The sequence below is a fragment of the Ciconia boyciana genome, chromosome 3 (assembly GCF_034638445.1).
Source record: "Ciconia boyciana chromosome 3, ASM3463844v1, whole genome shotgun sequence".
Classification (NCBI taxonomy): Eukaryota; Metazoa; Chordata; class Aves; order Ciconiiformes; family Ciconiidae; genus Ciconia; species Ciconia boyciana.
In genome coordinates, this window is record NC_132936.1 from 30,853,898 (window position 1) to 30,874,591 (window position 20,694).

The 20,694-nt window shown below is 37.7% G+C and overlaps 1 protein-coding gene across 1 annotated transcript in view; it reads right to left on the reverse strand.

Moving 5' to 3' along the window:
* Positions 1–20,694, reverse strand: part of EYS (eyes shut homolog) — a 944,771-nt gene that overhangs the window by 657,239 nt on the left and 266,838 nt on the right. Inside the window, 1 exon segment of the mRNA XM_072855247.1 lies at positions 13,872–13,976. Within this exon segment, the coding sequence (XP_072711348.1) occupies positions 13,872–13,976 (105 nt within the window).

Here is a 20,694-nt window from a genome sequence, read left to right on the forward strand (position 1 = left end):
CAACAGCTGGGGAGTTAAATCCTTTATAGAAGAGTATAACTTTGGTGAGTTGTGAAATACAGCTATGATGGTTTTAACAGGTCTTTAAAACAATTTTTTAATATTGAGGAACAGATTATTCCATTCCATTCTGTTACTGCCATTATAGTAGTTTTAGAAATGAATAGTCTCAAGCCTAAGGCTGTCATAGAGATATTTCTTCACCTGGGGGATTTGTAATGGGTTATTACAGTACTTCCGAAGACATCACTGTTTTGTGTCTGCTTTTGTTAACAGTAACTCAATGTCTTATTATCCACTTTGAAATAAATAGTGTTGTTTCTATTAGAAAAATGTCAATTTTTTAAGTCATCTGTTAGGGTTGGAGGATTGAGTTGACATTATGAATGAGCTGTTAATCAATAGACTTTTTTTTTTTTCTTATATTTTTAGCCTCAAAAATGACAGCACATTTTTGGAAAAAAGAGAAGCAGCTAGCAATTTTTTCTGGTTCTACTGCAGGAAAATTTCATTTACCACTGGCATGAAGCACTATACTTATAAAGATAGGAACACAGGAAGAAAATTGGAAGTATAAAAGAGAAAATAACTTAGTAAAGCTGCTGCGCCTAATGAGTTCAGATCCTTTCACAACAGTGAGAAATTTGCCATGTGCTCTCTTAATCATATGTTTACTTTCTCTTTCGTCATCACAGCCTCCTTTAACATCAAACCCTTGTAAGACTTTTTAATGGACTTTGCGAAGTATGTTGCTCTTCTCATTTGCCCTTTCTTAGCTTCTTTTTTCCTATTATTTTCATCACAATGCTTTTGGATTCCATATTTTTCCTTCTACACTTGGTTCCGTGCTTCTTTATGCTGCCTAGTATGTGGTGGTGTATAGTGAATGGTTTTCAATGCCATCATGTAAATTTTCTTCTTCATTCCCCATTTACTTCTTATCTTTTGTAAAAACTGTCTGTAATTAAAAGGTACATCTATTTCAAGAAATGTTTTTAATCATCGTATCTTGTTTCACCTCTTTTTAATGTATCGAAATTATACATATTTCAGTCTCTGAGTGCAAAACCTGACTAAATGCTTATTTGTGTAAGAATAATATAATAAAATCTCACATAAATAGAAACTGCAGAGTTTTGTTTGCTCTTATACATTTATGTCTGCTTTTTAACAGATAATAAAAATTAGGTTTAAAACTTAAAATCTTACTGTGCTTCTGGGAACAATATAAACAAATAGAAGGTACCGTTGCCAGTGTATTACAGAATACACAATTATGTATTACATCATAATGCACACTTTGAATACACAGTGTCTGTGCAATTACATGACCACTGCAGGAATGCCCTACTGTGCTCTTCTTTACCAGTATTTTTATTCCCCTAAATGTTGAAGTGGAGATTTTCTTTTGTATGGAATGTATATATTAAGGTTTGTATTACAACTAAAAACATGTATTGCAACTTAAAACAAAAGTATGACAATTACAAGTGTGGAAACTTAAAACTTCACTGCACATTCATCTTGTTCTTCTAGTGAAAATAATGAAAGAAGCGAGAGGTATGTATATCTCGAAATTTGATTTACATATGTTACATATACCACACCTTAGTATTTTAACTGCCCATTCTCTATATGGCTTAAAAGCAGAATAATGTTGCACTACAAAATCGTTACAATTCTTCTGACATTGAAAAGATAAAACAGACAAACTGATGTTGTCTTTCTGCTGCCTTGACATTTATAGCTTTTCATTTTGTAAGCAACAAGCAGCAATGTCACTGCAATTGCCTACAACTGAATGACTGAACTAAATATATAAATAAGAAAACCTGAAGTGTTTGGCAGAATTAATTTATATAAATTTATCTATGTTCTTAAAAAAGAAAAGTACAGCCTGCATTAAAAAAAAAGTTTGTTAAGCATATCTAGATGTTCAGCCTGTTACTTAATTCCTAGAACCGTCTTTCAAGAACTGTATTGCTTATTAAAGTGTCCTCCATTAAGTTTATGAACAGGAGTTATTTATCAAGTATAATAAATATCAAGATAATCTACTTTGATAAGAAAATATTCTGAAAGCATGTATGAAGAGATTCTGTACATGTGCACATACATAAATGCGTATAGATTGGTGTGCATATCTATAGCTGTGCATACATACATATGAGAGTCAGAAGAAGAAGAGACAATGAAGACATCATCATCCAGCTTACAGATTGCTTATAAATAGCCCTGATGACGCTGTCTAGATGTCAACAAAATTTTGGATGCATTTATTTATTATTACTACATAAATGTAGCATTTAAATTAAGCAACAAAGCCAACAAACAAACTCATCTTCTTCTTTCCCAGGATTATTTTAAATTTATTGTGGGTTACTAATTTTTATTACACATCAGAAATCTAACTGTAATTAATACAACTATCAAGAATATCTAGCTTTTTTTGAATCAGTCTGGTATAGTATAACTGTTTCAAATGACAAATCTTACACAACTAAACACAATTAGAAGAAAAATCAGCTGAGAGAATTTAAACTGAAATATATAAATGACAACAAGGAATCTTTCAAGAAATTTTAATTATCTAAATATAAATGTTAGGTGCTTAAAAACATCAAACCTACAATTAAAGCATATGTCTAGATAAAATAGTCTTAAAAAACAAAGAGGGAACAAGTATAAAACTGGATAAGTTCATAAAAATTAGTATCAGCAAGAAACTGGAAGTTACAGAATAATAATAAAAGAACCTAACAAGTAAAAGTAGAAATCTGTGACAAAAAAGGACATAAGGAAGTTTTAAAGTATAAAACCAAACAAACAGAGTGGGGTGGGTTGACTCCGGTTGACAGGTAAGCCCTCACCCAGACGCTTGCTTACTCTCCCCCAGTGGGATGGGGGAGAGAATTGGAAGGGCAAAATTGAGAAAACTGGTGGGTCACAATAAAGACAGTTTAATAAATGACAAAAAAACCCCAAACAAACAAAAAAACCCCAAGTGATGCAAAGGCAGTCACTCTCCACCTCCCACCAGCAGACCAAGGCCCAGGCAGTCTCAGAGCAACAGCTACTTTAGAAAAACTCTCCCCCAGCTTTTATTGCTGAGCACGATGCCATATAGCATGGGATGTCCCTTTGGTCAGCTGGGGTCAGCTGTCCCAGCTGTGTCTCCTCCCAGCCTCTTGCCCACCCCCAGCCTACTTTCTGGTGGGGCAGAGTAAGAAACAGAGAGGCCTTGATGCTGTGTAAGCACTGCTCAGCAACAGCTAAAACGCACCTGTGTTGGCAACACTGCTTTGATCACAAATCTATAGAACACAGCACCGCATGGGCTGCTATGAAGAAAATTAACTCCATCCTGACCAGACCCAGTACACAGAGCCAATTGATTCTTTGTTTGGGAGGTATACCCATTAATGACTCATATTTTTTTAGTCTTTCTTTTCGAGTCTTTCTGTGCTGATGATGAGCAGGTCAGGGACTCTTTAATTATATCTTTCTCAATTCCAAATAATGAATAATAGTGGGTTGTTTTGTTTTGTTTTTTCCTTAAGGAAACAGTGCCGGGAAAAAGGAATAAGACACTGAAGGTAAAGGTAGACAACTTTTTTCGCATTTTCAGGATCCAAGCCTGCTGGATGGTATGGGTGATGTTCTGTGCAGAAAGGGCGGACTACACATTTGCTTTCTAGATTCTGTCCTAGGTCCCCAAATGGGGCATTTTTTGCTTAGCCTTGCTATCATCTTCCCTCTGTCATTCTCTTAGGTTGAGGCTAGGACTGATCAGCATTCTTCTATTGTATTACCATACTTACTTTTGTCTGACGTTTTTGCTGATACATACACAAAATTGTAGTAACCACCCTCTTATAGTAATGCGTGAGTTTTACAAGGACATAATGATTTATTCAATGATGTTATTTCATACATCTTAGAAAGCTAAACTAAATGGCACCCTTTCCTGTACCAGGCTTAAATAGCATGATGTCAACATTACTGGCGAGGAGAGAGGAAGGACGGGTTAACCATTACACTGCAGAGTGAAAAAGCAAAGAATGATCTAGGAAGATTATTTTTTCTACTTCCTTATTTTGAAAATACTTCAGAGTACTTTTGATTTTTTTTTCTTTATAAAAGAGGGCTCTCATAACTTATGCCAATTACCTTTTTCTGCTAGGCCTTTTATGACTAAAATATGACACATAATGTAACAAACAATTGAAGTCTTTAATTTTGTAAAGGCTTCCATGAAAAAGTGAAACGAACAATCAGAACTTCTATCGTAGCAAATGGCTGGACATTGTCAGGAAGCTCGCTATTAGAAAAACATCTAAATATACCAAGATTCTCAAAACCACAGAAGAATTACTAGAGTTACTAAGAATATATTTAACATTTCACTAATATCAGAGAAAAATTAATGGTAGTGTATGGATCAGCTATAAATGTAAGGAGGAACTCCTGGGAAGGACCCCCAATGATGTTCCCTGTCACTCATTGCTTCCAGGTACTGCTTTTGCAAGAGTCAGGTATGTGGCAGGTCCTGGGGAGCCATCTGCATAACCTCTGCTTCTCCAACAGTTCTATCAGTGACCTCAGCCCTCTTCCTGGACAAAGAGTCAACACTGATATCTCATGGATGTGACTACCCACAGAAGTTTCAGTATAAAGACTTTGCAGAAGAGCTAACATCATGTGAATGTATTAACCTCTGTTTCCCTAAAATGTTGAGTCCACTAAGAACTGACTTCAAGCAGTTCTGTACTCTTTTGCTGTATGAATACTCAAAGCATCTTCTGTAAGTGGTAGACTGCTGAATAGCATTTGTAGAGCTGGTTAGATGGACTTGTTGAGAAAGAATGCTATCCCAGTATAAGTTAGGATGTTAGAGGTGTGAGAAAAACATATGATTTACAAATTGTATAAATGAATTGTAACTTGGGGCAAGAAATTGATAATCAGAATTTTAAACTACACATCAGGTAATCTTTTTCATAAGCTGACCAACAGTTTCATGTAAAAAATGCTAGACTTTCTTATCGGGCAACTTTGAAATCAAAGCAAAAAAAAAAATCATTACAAATTCTGTGTTAAGAGTGATTATGCAGTAGCAGCGTGAAGGACTGAATGATTTCCTAAACATTCCCCATCTGTAATCTTGATGATTCACTTTATTTTTTGAGTCACAGCATGGACACTTTTCCTAAGGCCTCTTCCTGGAGTGAAAACTTTCATGTATAAGCTTCTACTTCATAATAAGGGTTGCCAGAAAGGTTTGAAAGAAAGTACAGTCTTATTTCATGGTACAGTAAACTTTAATAACAGTGAACCTCCCCAAAAGGAAGAATTTTATTTACAATTTTTCTGTGTGTGATTTTACCCTTAATCAGAAGTACTGCTCCTTTGATTCAGTGTATTATGTTGAACAAAAATTGTTTCTATGTTGAATCCATCAATCCAAGCATCTCAACTGACAGGATTTTCTGCTTCAAAATCAGTCTACTTTAGCAATCATGCTAATCATCCACTAATCCCACTGAAAAAAGAAATATTTATGTATTAAGTTAGGTGTAGCAGGGATAATACATCACTGAGGCATGAACGGGGATGGGAAAGAAGCTGTGTAGTAGATGTAAGGTTTTTTAAAAGACAAAAACATGAGAACGTCCTGTAAGAACCTAAGAAACACCCCGTGTGGTCAGTGCAATGGTACTCCTAGCCTAGAACTGTCTGAGAGTGGAAAAAAGAGGGGCTATTTAGGGAGAGCATATTAGCTTAGCCACTTCCAGCAGTCTGTTCCCTTTGAAACCTCCAAGCATTCAGGTGTATTAAAAAAGTCAGAGCATCCTTTAGTATCCACTTACAGCCTTTTTGGTTGTGAATTTGTGTAATCCCTTACAAAACCTTCTAAATAAATTCTCTAGCTACATCACACTCTGTGGTAACAGATTAAAAAAATGTAATGTCATTAAAAAGTTAAAAGCTAAAAGTTCTGTTAAAAGTTCTTTTATGTGTTTTAGTCCAAAATCCCACTAGGTTCTTCAAATGCCTTCTTGCTTCTTGTGAACAGGCTTCGGTGAACAACAGTTCTGTTTTCAGCTTAGCTCCTGCTTTCATGATTTTTTTCTAAGCTTCCACTCTTTCCCTCATGCTTTTCTTCTACAAATATAAAGGGTCCTTGCTTTTTCATAAGGCAGTTGCTCTATTCCATTGATCACTTTTGTTGCCTTTCTGAATACATGCTACAAATCCAACGTCTTCCAGATTAATATTTCCTTAAATATCAGATTACCTGGGGAGAAGTTATAAACTTTAAAGAGTGACTCTTCACTTCTTCCTCAAAGTGTGCTTCTCTACTTTACTATTTCAAGGCAAGGTTTCCAGATGACAGACTACTGTTGTAATAAACTTTTTACCACACCACTATAGCACTTGTTTTTAATTTTGTTTTTTCCCTTGTTAAAATTCAGTATAGATATGAAGCCATTTCCTAGTGGAATTAACACATGGGAAAAAATTACATTTGAGAAGTTTTTAAATATTCATACAAATTCTGGCTTTGGAAAAGCATTCCATATAAACAAAAACTTTTATTTTTTTCAGCTACAAATTTGATTGATAAAAGGTGACACCCTAATGAAGATTTTCAAAAACTTTTAGATGTGGCTGAAGTGCTTGCAGTCTTGAAGACTGTGCATGTAGGCACAGGTAGTTCAATTCAAATTCAACTTAAAGGATTACATTTGTAAAGTATACATAACATTGGGCAAAGATTTCTTATTTAGTAATAGAATCACAAGATAATTTATGTTGGAAATCACTTCTCGAGGCCATCTAGTCTAATCCTCACGGAGAAAAAGACCAGCTAGATCAGGTAGTTCAGGGAACTGTCCTGTCAAGATCTGAATATGTCTCCAAGGATGAGGATTCCACAAGCTTTCCAGACAACTAGTTCCAATAGTTAACCACCTTCGTAGTGGTTTTTTCCCCCCTAATATCTAATCAGAATTCTCCTGCATTCCAACTTGTGTCCATTGCCTTTTGCCCTGCCACAGTTTTCACCTCTGAGAAGAGCCTTGCTCTGTCTTCCCTGTATCCTCCCATGAGGTAGTTGTAAACCCCAATAAAATCTTCTCTTAGCCTTTTTTTCAGGCTGAACAGGTCCAATTACCTCAGTCTCTCTTTGTACATCAGGTTCTCCAGGCCCCTGGCCATCTTCATGGCCCTTTGTGGGACTTGCCCCAGTATAGCAATGTCCTTCTTTCAGTGCAGAATGCAAAACTTAGGCACAGTCCTTTCAGATGCAGTTTCACAAGTCACAAGTAGAAAAATAATCATCTCCAGACTTGCTAGCTACACTCTTCCTAATGCAGCCCAGGATGCTTCTTTGCTACAAGGACACATGGCTGGCTCATGTTCTACTTGTTGAATACCAGGACACCCAGGCTGTTTTTTGCAAAGCTGCTTTCCAGCCAGTTGGCCACCAGGCTCTACTGGTACATGGGATTATTCTTCCAAAGCTGTAGGACTTGCATTTCTGTTTGTTGAACTCTGTGAGATTCCTGTTGGCCTGTTTCTCCAGCCTGTCAAAGTCCCCCTGAATAGAAACCCTAGCCTTCAGCATATCAACCATTCGCCCCAGTTTTATATCACCTGTGAATCTCCTGAGAATGTAACCCATTGTCCAGGTCACTAATAAAAACACTAGACAGATTTGATTCCAGTATTAAATAATGGTGAATGCCACTAGTTACCAATTGCCAACTAGGCTTTGTGCCACTTACCACAAATCCTTTAACCATGGTGGTCCAGCCAATTTTGAGCCCATCTTACTGTCTACTTTTGCAGTCTGTATACCTCATTTTGACAACAGTATTACTCAGGGAGGTCATGTCAAAAGCCTTGCTAAAGTCAATTGCATCCACTGCTCTCAACTTATCCACAGAGCTGGCTATTTCATGATAGAAGGTTACCAGACTGGTTAGGCATGATTCACCCTCAGTAAATCCATGGTGACTGTTTCCAGTCACCTTCCTGTCCTCCATATTCTTGCACACAGCTTCCAAGAGCATTTGTTCTATAATCTTCCGAGGGACTGAGGTTAGGCTGACTTGCCTGTAGTTATCTGAATCCTCCTCTTTAAGATGGGGTTGCTTTTGCCTTTCTGAAGTAATCAGAAACCTCCCCTAATCAGTATGACTATTCAAAGATAATAGACAGCAGTCTCACAATGATGCCAGCCAGCTCCCTCAGCACCTGTGGATGCATCTCATCAGGTCCCACATACTTAGGTATGCCTAATTTGCTTAAGTCCTTCCTAATTATTTTCCTCTGCCATGCATAATGCTTCACTCCCACAGATTCTGCCTCTAGGCAGAGCAATCTGGGAGTCACCTGAGGGTGAACATATCAGTAAACAGAAGCAGGGAACCCATTAATAACCTCTTTCTTTTCCATACCCTTTGTCACTACATGCACATCATTCATCAATGGGCCCATGTTTTCTTCATCCTTCTGCCACACCTGCTCAGCTTCCTGCACATTTAAATGGACCTTTACTGTGTTTGAGAAGGTTGTCCTGGGCTCCTTTGCTCTCCAAGGGTGGGGATCCAGTCAAGCAGATTCCTCAGACAAAATGAACTCTCCTTTAATTCAGGGCTGTGATTCTGCTGCTTTTGTCTTCTCACAAGATTTTCGACTCTGTCACTGGGGCCAAGGCTGCTTTGCATCCCTCACCAGTTTTTCCTTGTTTGTGAGCAACGAGTCCAGCAGAACATCTCCCCTATCACCTGGTTGATCACCTGTATCAAAAATATTTTCTCAACACTGCAGATGTCTCCTGGGTTGCTTGTGCCCAGCCCTATTAAACCACCAGCAAATACTGTGGTCATTGAAGTTGCATATGAATATGAGGGCCTGTGATGGTAAGACTTCTTCAAGATGTTTAAAGAAGGCTTCAATTACTTCCTTTTCTTGATCAGGTGGTCTGTGGCAGATGCCCACCACACCATTTGTGTGGGTTTGGCCACTAATCCTTACCCATAAGCTCTTAACCTGGCCCATCATTCATTCCAATGCAAAGCTCAGGATATCTGAGGCTTTCCTTTGCATAGCGTGAAACCCCTCCTTCTCACCTTCTCAGATTGTCTTTCCTAAAGACCCAGTATCCTTCCACTGCAGCACTCTGTTTATGTTGGCTATCCCACCATGTCTCTCTCAACCCCATGAGATCATTGCTGTGCAACTGCACACACACTTCTAAATCCTCATGTTTGTATCACATGCTGCATGCATTTCTGCATATGTACTGAAGAGGGATGCCCTCAGTCATGTTGCTTTCACAAGTGTGACAGCCTCCCCCACTGTTCTGTCCCCTAGACACTTTCTCATTGCCTTCACTTCTCTTCCTGTCAAAGCAAACCCTCTGTGGTGTATCTGGTTTAAAGCCCTCTCATTAGGGTAGGAAGCCTGTTGCCAAAAATGCTCTTATTCCACTTTGTCAAGTGGGCCACATGTCTCTCTGATAGTTCTTCAGAGACGGTACTAAAAGCTAAGGCTCTGTCTGCAATACTAGCCAGGCAGCCAAGCATTCACCTGCATGACATGCCCAAACCTACCTAAGCCTTGGACTTTCACTGAAAAGACTGAGGAAAATACCACATGGTCCCCCAGGCCCTTCTTTACTTTTCCTAGTGCTCTGTAGTCACTCTTAGATTTGTTCCAGGTCTCCCTTGGTAGTACTGTTGGTTCCCATTTGGGTAGGCAACCAGAGGTAGCAGTCTGAGGGCAAGATGAACATCAGCAGTCTCTCCAAAGGATCTGAGATCCAAGCCCCCAAGAAGTAGGAAATCTTCCAAGAAATGAAGACAGGTTGGTGGATGGGTTCCTCAATCCCCTGCAGAGGAAACCTCTTCTTTTACCCACCACTTGTGCTTGGTGCAGGCAGTTGGCTCAGGTTCCACTGGCTTCAGTGCCTTCTCTGACAGATATGCTTTGTCCTCACCTATTCTCAGGGCACTATGGCCTGTTCAGTAATTGCAGGTATGCAGGCAAAGAAAGAATATTCCTTCTGTTGCTAGAGTCATAAGTTTCCAGCATCCCACATCCACTACTGCTTTAAGCATAATCTCTAGCTGTCCATCCTTCCTTGCACCATGTGGCTCAGGCTTTTGTCTCTACGGGGTATGTGGAAAGACCTTACTGATCTCCTGCATTCATTCTCTGTGATGGTGTGCACTCTGCTCACCTCTTTCACAGGTGAGGCCACCATCACCCCCACCCCAGAAAGAAGTATTGTCTGCAGCCCAAAGCCTACATGGCAACATCATGCTTCAGGAGTAGTGCCTGCATCAAGGCTTCTGTTTTGCCTGGGGTATTTGCTTCAGCTGGTGCTGGAGACTGTCCTATAGCACATTACCACCATCACTGCATAGATCTTAGTCTTGAGCATAGTTTCAAGGACCATCCTGCAACAACTGCCAGATCTCTATTTTCTGCTCTCCAGGAACTGTGCTTCTACTTACCAAATTTATATCTGTTCCCAAGCTTCAGCTCGACACTCCCTGATTAGCAGTCAGGTGAAGATGGTGTGTATAGGCACTCCCTAAAAAGGAAACAGCTAACAGAAGCAAAACCCTCCAGAAGCTATTCCTCACCCAGTGTAGCAGCGTGTCAGAAGATGTTGCTCCAAAAGGAAGATCTCAGAAGATACTTCCTGCAGTTCATTGGAGAAGCCTGGAAACTGCTGTAACAACTGGTAGGTCTATGTTAGCTGTTCTGTTTTCTGTGCTCATAGTCCTTATGATAGATAATTATAATGTATGTTTTGTCTTCTTTTATTTATAAACCCCCTTGATTTCTTCTTTCAAATCCGGTACATGCATGCATAGCCTCATACCTTGCTAGACTAAATACTGTCTAAGTCATTCATTTTCATCCTGTATTTTGTAGATGTGTTAGTTCTTCACAAAAGCTGTATCTAACAAGTGTTCAAAAATATTAATGGAAAATGTATATAGTCTGAGAATTCATATGTGTACTTCTTACAGCATTTTAATAATAATTTCATGCATATGATCTCACTTTTTCAGTCCTGCACAGCAGGCAGATGTCTTCATACTCCTTGTGTTTGTGATTGCACAAAGCAAAATACTCTGACAAAATGAGGTGTGACATTTAGTTTATCCACCATGGAAAGAGTAATGAAATGTAGTCATAGGCTTTGCAATTTAAAAAGTAAAACTAACCTATTACATCAATATATAAGAATCCAGTCTTAACAAATTAGCCATAGTAATTAATAATAATAACAAGAAAGCAGAAAAAACTATTCTGCATCCTGAAGTCTATTGGGAGATTCTCAGGTCTTAAAAGCGGTTGTATGTATATGTATGTACATGTATAATACACATATGCATACACTTCTATATATACTAATACCCATATGTATTTATGTATATATTCAAGTTATTTTTAAGCACATACACCATGATTTAATGGCAGTGCTGTCTGTGAGTGCTATTTCTATGTTTCACACTTCAATAACTCCCAAGCTATTTACACATTAGACTTTAAAAAGTTTGTATGTATTTTTAAATCTCTTACATAAAAACTTACAATTCTTATAGGGACATAATAATTTTAACCGCTTCTTTTTCCTATCCATTATAAGCAAATATTTCTGTCCCAATATAAGCTTGATCCTTTTACCATTATATTGCTAACTTGACATAATGGAACAAGGTTTAATGCAATGTAAGTAAGTGACCTAAGAGTATGAAAAAACTGCAGCTGAAAAAGTACTATCATTCATGTTTTACTTGCTATTGTCCAATCAGATGATGACTAGTTGACCCACAATAAAGATAGCAGGAAAAAGAAAATCAACAATTAGTTATACTATACAAGTATCATATTAAATTAGCTAGTTATATTAAAAGATATTACATTTCAATGTATAGAAGCTGGCCTGTAGCTTCTATCTCTACCAATCTAACTCTATAGAGAAAAAGCCACACTGAAGCATATAAGTTTATATATTTGTAAGATACTGTATATTTGATAAAAATTATGTATGCCATGTGAAAACAGAAAAGTTGTTCTGATATTATTGATGACTTCAGTTATTAATAGCTTCTCTCATCACTGCAAGCAACCCTTATGACAACTACTGTATAAATTCTCCCCATTTTTTTCTTCACTGTATAATAAAAAATTTAAAAAATAACTTTTGCTAGTAGGAAAGAAGGAAACAAATTCATTCTAAGTTCATGGAAAGGAAGAAAATTAACTTTTGCAAAGATTTAGAAATTCAGAATTTCTCAAAGATTCTGGAGTGAATACCACTGACAGCGTTGGTTGATTTCTAAGACTCTTCATTTATCAGTTTGCAAGGCTGGACTTCTGGTACATAAGCTATGTTTTGTAAACAAATCCTGCTGACAGTGTGTGGGATAATGGCTGAGGTGACTTAAAAATTAGAACTTATATTCACACTTTTAGGTAAGGGACAGCATTGAAGAAGCTCCCCAGGTGGAATGCGTCTGACGTGTAAGGAATCCATTCCATGGGAGTTCCCTAGGCCTGCAGCCTTAGATGTTGGTAACACCAGGGGAACTTGGTGTGCTGACTCTAAGAGGCGCTGCCCAGAGGGTGGAGCGATGTGGAGATGCCGTGGCCAGGCTCTGCAATAATAGGGGAACTTAAAGGTGTCATGGAACTGATAAGCTGCATATTTACTACCCTGGGCCAACAGCCTGCCACGTTTTTGACAAAATGCTGTCCTTTTGGTGAACTTTGCTCATTATAACATCATTATAATACCAAAACACACCTCCATCCCAAAAGCTACCCACCTCCAAGGTGCGACCACTCCTCACTGAGCTTGCACACTGAATTTTTCTAGCTTATACCTTTAAAAGCGAAGCGAGAAAACTTTACACCAATCCTAAACAAAGGTATGTATGACGAGAGTCACTCAAGCTCCACCCAAAAGGTGAAAGATAGTATAAAATGGTTTAAGAGAGAGAGAATGTTAGGGAAGACACCATCGTGTACCACTCTGACGTTTGGGATCAGTCGACGGGCTGAGCCTCTCTTCCCCCCCATCGGGACGCCTTTGGGTAAGAGTCGAACACTTGGTTATATCAAGTGCCTCCGCGGAAAACTTAGAAATCTCTCTCTATAGAGTTGCTTTATTATCTTTAACGTGTTTGTGTCCAGCCGTGTTACTTATATTCTTGATATACATGTTGTGTCCGGCCGTGTTATATACATGTTTGTGTCCGGCCGTGTTATTCATACTCATATTCTTGGTATTTGCATGTGCTTTGCAGACAGTGAATTTATCACCAGTAATCCAAAGAATCTGTGTGTCTGTTGCTCTAATAAACTGCACTCTTCACTGCTCTGGCCGTGGTAGTTCCTTCAACATGACCAGACTGGGGGGTGTAAGACTGATGCTGTCGCTTTAGTGAAAGCCCTGAACTAAGAAGTGGCTATACACACAGTCCTTAGAAAATAAACCGTTGACCAAGTCTGAGGCTAAGACTGGACCTAGCCGCACCTAGACTCCTCTCTGAGAAGGAGTTTAGAAAGCAAGGGGGTCCTGTCTGAACCTTGTGACTCAACGGGAGGTTTTCCCCCCCCCAGCCACTCCTCAGACTCCTATTTGTATGCGACAGTAACTCTTAACGCCACACAGTGGCTGCATAGCAATTGTAGAGTATGCTTAAAGAATACCTGCTCAGTCCTTCTCTCTTTTCAAGCAAAATCAATGACTACTTAGTTGTGTGCTTATGAAAAACTATATTTCTTTCTTGAATACCACGGAACATTTCTCACCTAAATATCACCTGACTTCTTACCTGGCAAACAGCTACAGTAAAATTCACCAATCAAATCATGGCAATGGCCTCCATTTTTGCAGGGCTTGAAGGAACATTCATGAATATCCGTGGAACAGTTTTTGTCTGACAAAAGAAAATGAAACATTAAAACTATAAATCATTCTGTCTTTGGGAAAGCAGAAAAGCTACTTCACAGTATAAGTGACAACTGCATAATTTAACTTTTCCAGGTTGGAAGCACTATTTTATTTCTGCTTGACAGGTTTAAAACTAGAGACATTCATAGATCATAGCTGATAGTTAACAAATTAAATATTTTAAAGGAACAAGTATGATCTACATTTGCAAATATATTCTTTGTGTATTCTAGCATTACGTCTCAACACCATAATTACTAGAATTATATGCCACAATTTAAAAACTATCTTAGAGATTTAATAACCTCAGGACCAATAATAAGAAAAATATTTCTCAAGGTTGCTTCCATGTTTAGATGAATGAAGCCACTTCTCAGATCCCAACAGAAAAACACAAATTCACTCAGCTGTTTATTAATTTTTTTTCTTTTAAAGAGATTCAATTGAGCTGCAACTCAAATTAATTCAAATCTGAAACAAAAAAAATATAGGCGAATGTACAGAAGACATATAGAGGAGAACATTTAGAAGACAATGTAATAGGTGGCTTATGAAAACAATTAACTCACTGGGCATACCAAAGAAAATCCACAGTCCCTCATCTCTCCATTGTGCACTGCATTAATTTAGAACAAGCTCTAGCCTGATATAAATTATACTGGGATCTTCCGGATCCAAAACTGATTCAAACTCACGGGACAACTATAGAGATTAAGAGCTCCTATGAATACCAGAAGCTACTCCAGTGACAGAGAAGGAAAACTGTAGCTGTCACTGATGGGAGTGAGCAAAACTGTCGTTGGTATTCTATCCAGAAAGTGATGGAAAACAACATTTTGGAAAGGAATCATCATTCAAAAATACAAAGATTTTTGAATGTGCTATTGGCATTTTTTTTCATGCAATAGTGGAAAAGGCAACTACAGAGATTTTCTGGGATTTGATTCTAAGTAAAAGGTAAGAGTAATCTCTGAATATGAAGAAAGAAACGTGAAGAACTTGGGTGAGATCAATCAAGATCCATGGGAAAGCAGAGAAGAGGGTGGTGAACAACATAAAACCAAAGGAAATCAGAAAAATTACAAAGAATACAGAACATTTCTGATGTGAAACCTGATGAGAGGTTGAACTAAAATAAAAAGGTAATTTAGAAAGTTACTGCTTTCTTTCAGTACACCAGGACAAACTGTCTTTTTGTGGGGAAAAAGACACTGAGTAGTAGGAGGGCAACTTGGCACTTCCTCTTTTTCAAAGGACAAAAATGCCTAACTAACAAAAAAATAGGTCAGGTTACTAAGGATAACTGAAGAAGTACAGCATAAATATGTAGGCATGAAATCAGACTAGCAAAGGCACTGAATAAGATGTAACTATCATGGGATGGTCATGGTAATGGTTGAGAAATCATGCTGTAAGTACTTCAGCATTAAAGATGAAGGAAAGGTATGGTTTGCCGTTCAATGGAGAAGGATGGCTACTGATAACGGTAATCATGCCAAATTGTTCAATGCTTCTTTTGCTTCAGTCATAGGTAAAAAGGTCAGCTCCAAGCAGATCATTATCATAATTGATACCTATGATTAAAGGGCAAAACTTCAGTGTTGAATAGAGAAGGCAGGCTGGAGAATTGTCAGATGAGTTAGATGTTCAGATAGGCTGGTCTGATGAACTTCACCTTTGGGTACTTCAAGAGCTGGCTGATAAAAACTCAGTAGTTTTCTTTGTGAACTTGTGGTAGACAGGTAAATTACCTGAAGACTCAATAAAGTCAGCCTTTAAAAAGGAGTAAAAGACAGAGCCGTGAAATTACACATCCATTTGTGTAATTTCAGTTCCTGAAGGAAATATGGGAAAAAGTTACTAAACTGATTACTTGTAAGAACGTATAAATATAAAATAATGTATTAAAAATGAGCCTTATATAAACAAACCAATTCCCTTCTACACCAGAGTTACAGGCCTTGTGGATAAAAAAAAAGTAGCAATGTCATATTCCTTGACTTCAGTAATGTTTCTACTGCTATCTTGTGCAAAATCCTAATAATTGGACTAGATATGAACTGCAAGAGAATATTATCAGATGAGTAAAAATTGTTGGAAAGCCCTATTCATACATTAGTTATCAGTGGGTTTACTACCAAAATGAATGAATGAATTGCACAGATTTTGAAAGAGGTCTACTGTCCATCTAGTTCCACTCAATTCTTTCAACAACACTCTGGATGGTGGACAACAGAGTAAGCTTATTGATGGCAACACAAAAAAGTACATTGGAGGACAGGATTAGAAGTCTTCATAAATTTAGACAAATTGGAGATAAATTTTGAAATAACAAATGTTATCCAATCAGAACAAGTGGAAGATATCATAATACAGCAAACCACAAGTTAAGTAGGAACAAAACCCAGAATTTTGTTCCAAATCAAATAGTGTGCTGGGATATATAAAAAGGAACATAGCCAGTTAGAAACATAAAGTAATCCTTCCATTCTCATCTACCTGGAGTAAAGCTGCATTTGGAGTGCTTTGCGCTGTACAGTGAGCTGCATTCAAGAAACATGTGAACCAAATGAAGACAGTCCAGATGAGCATGACAAGAATGACAAAGAACTTGAAAGCATGACTTCTTAGGAAAAACAAAATAAATGGAGCTGTAAAGCCTAAATAAGGAAGATTTGAATAGAAATGTGATGACAGTCATAAAATCAGAAAAGGCTTTTGCAAATGTCTTTAGTTCTCCATGTTCATAGCGGACAGGATAAGAATTAATGCATTTAAACTGCAGCGAAAGTCAGATTAGATGTTAAGGAACTCCTTCTGATGGTTAGTATAATAATACACTGGAAAGATTGCCTGAGGAAAATAAGGAATGGCATTGGACTTCTTTGAGGTGAGATAACATATCAGGAATGACACAGTATAGTATATGTTTTCTGCTGGGATGAGGATGGAATAGATGATCTTTAGTGTTTTCTTCTAGTTCTATGATTATATAAATTACAGGGCACACACACTGTTTATAACACAGAAGAAAGTCCAAAGGCTTTTATGCTCGTGTAGTGAGTTGGATTGTCTGGAAATTTGCTATGCCTCATGGTAAGGTAAAGCAGGACAAGTATTCCAAATCTGTGGTCATGTAAGGAAGGACCAAGACTCATCCATATCAAAAAGTCTAGGAAATTTAAAATAGGAGGGGAAAGGTCTTAAGTTACTTGGTGTGTGATAACAGAGCTCCCACTTTGGAACTTAGTGCTCCTATGCAAATCTGTATCTCCACTCTGTCTCTCCATTAAAACACACATCTGTATTAGTCAGATAAGACAGAGGTGAGTCCAGGCATGCAGTAGCCAAAGAAGCAGAGGACACTCAGGGTGTAGTAAAAATATTAACACTAGCAGGCAGAAACAAACACATTCTTCATGCACACCATAAATGTACATGGTTAAAAATACAGAGGGATAGATGGAAAGTCCTACTCTTACAAAGAGAGCAGTACAGCTTTTGGCACATTCAACCTACATTCACCCCTCAAGCCTCTCTCATGAGAAAATCATAATGAGACAGATGAACCACTTCGTACTTCCCTGAGCCTCTTTTTCTGCAGGTGAATGTGAAAAGCCCTTACTCTGTTATTTCAACACTCACTTTTAAACAAACTCTGCATTTCCACTCTCACTTCCTTTCCTGTATCTCCCTGCTACAGGAGAGGAAGCATATGCACTAACTGAAATCTTGTGATAACTTTTGTTTAGTTAAACAGTACATTTTTCAATGTACTGCAGGTCACTTTGGATCACTTGCAGCTGCCGGATACAAGCAAAGAAAAAGATATGTAGGTTATAGCTACTGAACTGTAGCTGAACTGTATGTGAGGAAACAACAAAAGTCATCTGAAAAGGTCTGCTGAAGACCTCAGCATATGAGTGCTATTGCAGTGCTGTGACCAAAAAAAAATTAAATATATATTTCTCAGATGTATTTAAAAAAACAAGAAGGAATATTGATGTGTAAAATACATCTGCATAAAACATTGACTACAATGTTCCATATTTAAAAATAAGTGGGAAGGATGAAGGGAAAGCTACACAATTTATTCAACAACTGAAGAAAGCACGTTGTCGGCAAAGGCTTAAAGAGCTCCATCTGTTTCATTTAGAACAAACAAAAACAAGAAGTGACTTGATTACAGTGTATAAGTGTCTTTACAAAGAGAAAATACTTGGGTAGTAAGAGGCTTTTTCATTTTGTGTAGAAAAGGTAATGAGACTCAATAGCTCCAAGTTGAAGACAAAAATTTAAATAAAATATTTAATATAAACTTCTAAATCTGATGGTGATTACTACTAGAAAAAAATGCCAGTGAAATTCTGGCTTCTCTTCATGCATTCAAATCAGGATTGAACATTTTTGGATTCAATGTGTGCTTTAATCAAAACTAAGTAATTAGGTTCAGTACAAGGTTGTTAATGGGCAACATTAACTGCCTTCTGGTATACAGACCTAATGTAGAGCAGACAACCAGCAATCTATGGGTTGTTAGAAGACTTCCAGAATAAATTCACTTATTCTGTAGCCTTCTGTGGGTCTTTCCTGGGAAAACATCAAGACAATTCTGCAAGCCAGATATATTTCTGTGACAGCAATAGGTGGGCAGGTGGATCCTCAAGGCAGGTGGGCCCTGTAGCATCATTGTCATCATGTGGAATGTGTATGTCCTGTCCTTGGAGGTTCTGGAGTTTCTTAGGAAAAGTGGCTGTCAGGTGCTGCTCTGCTGTTACCAGAGCAAATAATCTATGCAATTCTGTTTCTTGCCTGACTACAAAAGTGCCAAGGAAAAAAATCTTCTTATACAAGTTGTATAAATAGCTTTAAAAACATCACTCTGCATTTAACACTTTTCCCCTCCTGCCTCAAGACTCCTCAGATCTGGGCTAGCAGTAGTCTTTGGTCAACCTACTGTTTTAGTAGAGTCAAGCTGTGGGGTAATGTCCCCATTGTCACCACTGCAGCCCTGTACATATGGCACTGCTATTGCTAGCATCAGGCCACAGGTTTGGTGTCAAGCTAACGCCAGAGGCCTCAGGACTTGTCTAGTGGCCGGGTGGATATTGCCTGATTTGTTACAGCCTTCTTTAATTTTGTACAATTGCATCACATTATGCTTATTATTAATAAGATGTAGACAGGAATAACACGTAGTTATGCTGTATAGAATGAACTAATTATCACTCTAGAGTAAGGCTACAGTGTGAAGGAGTACAGGGGAGAGAGCAGAGGCCTTGAAGGTGCATTTGTAGGATGGTACTGGAGACTCCAAGGCTATTAACAGCTCACCTGTGGCCAGTTACCGGTAGTGAAGCAAACATAGGAGCTGGGCAAAAACAGTTCTAGGGGTAACAAAATGGACAAAGAACAAATGCCTAACATATGTAAAATGCCTCAAATATAGCAAAATCAGTAGTTATAGGGAGTTGCAGAACTGAGAAAGAGAAAGATGTAAAAAAAAAAAAAATCAAGACAAAGAAAAAGGCCAAAGAGTGAAGAACGAAAAAAGTCAACTGTGTTACTGAAGATGGCACCAAATATGGCTACTACTTAGTGTGGTCATACTAAAACTGATAGTGTCAGTTTTATACTGACATACTAAAACTTCTCTGTCAATGAAGAGGGTGCCCAAAGGTAAATTGTTTCACTTGTTAAAAACACAGCACAGTATATACTGGGAAATATAATTTAGTATTAAAACCTCTGGTACAATGCTAATTGGTATTGCAAAGGCAGTGTTGAACAGCAGACTTTTTCCAACTTCAATGATTCGGTGGATTTTTTTCAGAAGAGGAATGGTCTGCTACAAAAAAAACTAGAGAAAAGCATTCTTATGTAAGATGCCCTGTCTGTTTCTCAAATTCATTAACAGAATATCTGGGAGGGATGGAAAATGTGCACTGGGGAAGTTGGCTGGAGGCAGATTTTCTTACATCAGAGTTCATTCACTGATTGCTCATGTCATAATAGAAAATTTAGTCCTAACAGGTTAATTGAGGCAGTTATAATAAAAATCTTGATGCAGTAGGAAATTCTGCCTTGATATCTTTTTGTTTATGGATATCATTTTTACAGGTGCACTTAGATGTAAACAGTAAAAATTGCGCTCACTGTGCTGGCATATTACTGTTCATAGTATGTCATCCATGACCTTAACTGTTTAGAATATAAATAGAAAACACATGCAAAGAAAAGGAGGAAAGAGAAATAGTTTATAGAAAAAGTATGGAGTTAAGGAAAAATTTGGTTAATTTCCCACAGTAACTCAGGAAGACTAAGAATTTCAACTATGTTTTCCAGAGTCTTCTGCGTGTGCTTTAATCACTCTCTGAGCTTTTTAGACATGATTGCTTTTCATATTTTATTTGATAAGGGCATCCCAGCAACCGACAACATTTTTTTTATTGAAAAACAAGCCTATTCATATTAAATGATTATGTCCCAATTTATCTAAAATTAATTACATACACAGTCACACCCAGAAAGATATTAATGTATGTTCTGCATACATTATATTATGCATGACAGTTGGTGTCACTATTGAAAAAAACACGTTATGTCTAAAATAAAGGGGATAAACTGAAATACAAAAATAATCTCATAACACCTCCAGTACAGCAATGATAAAGTAAATGGCATATAAACTAATTAAATTTTTG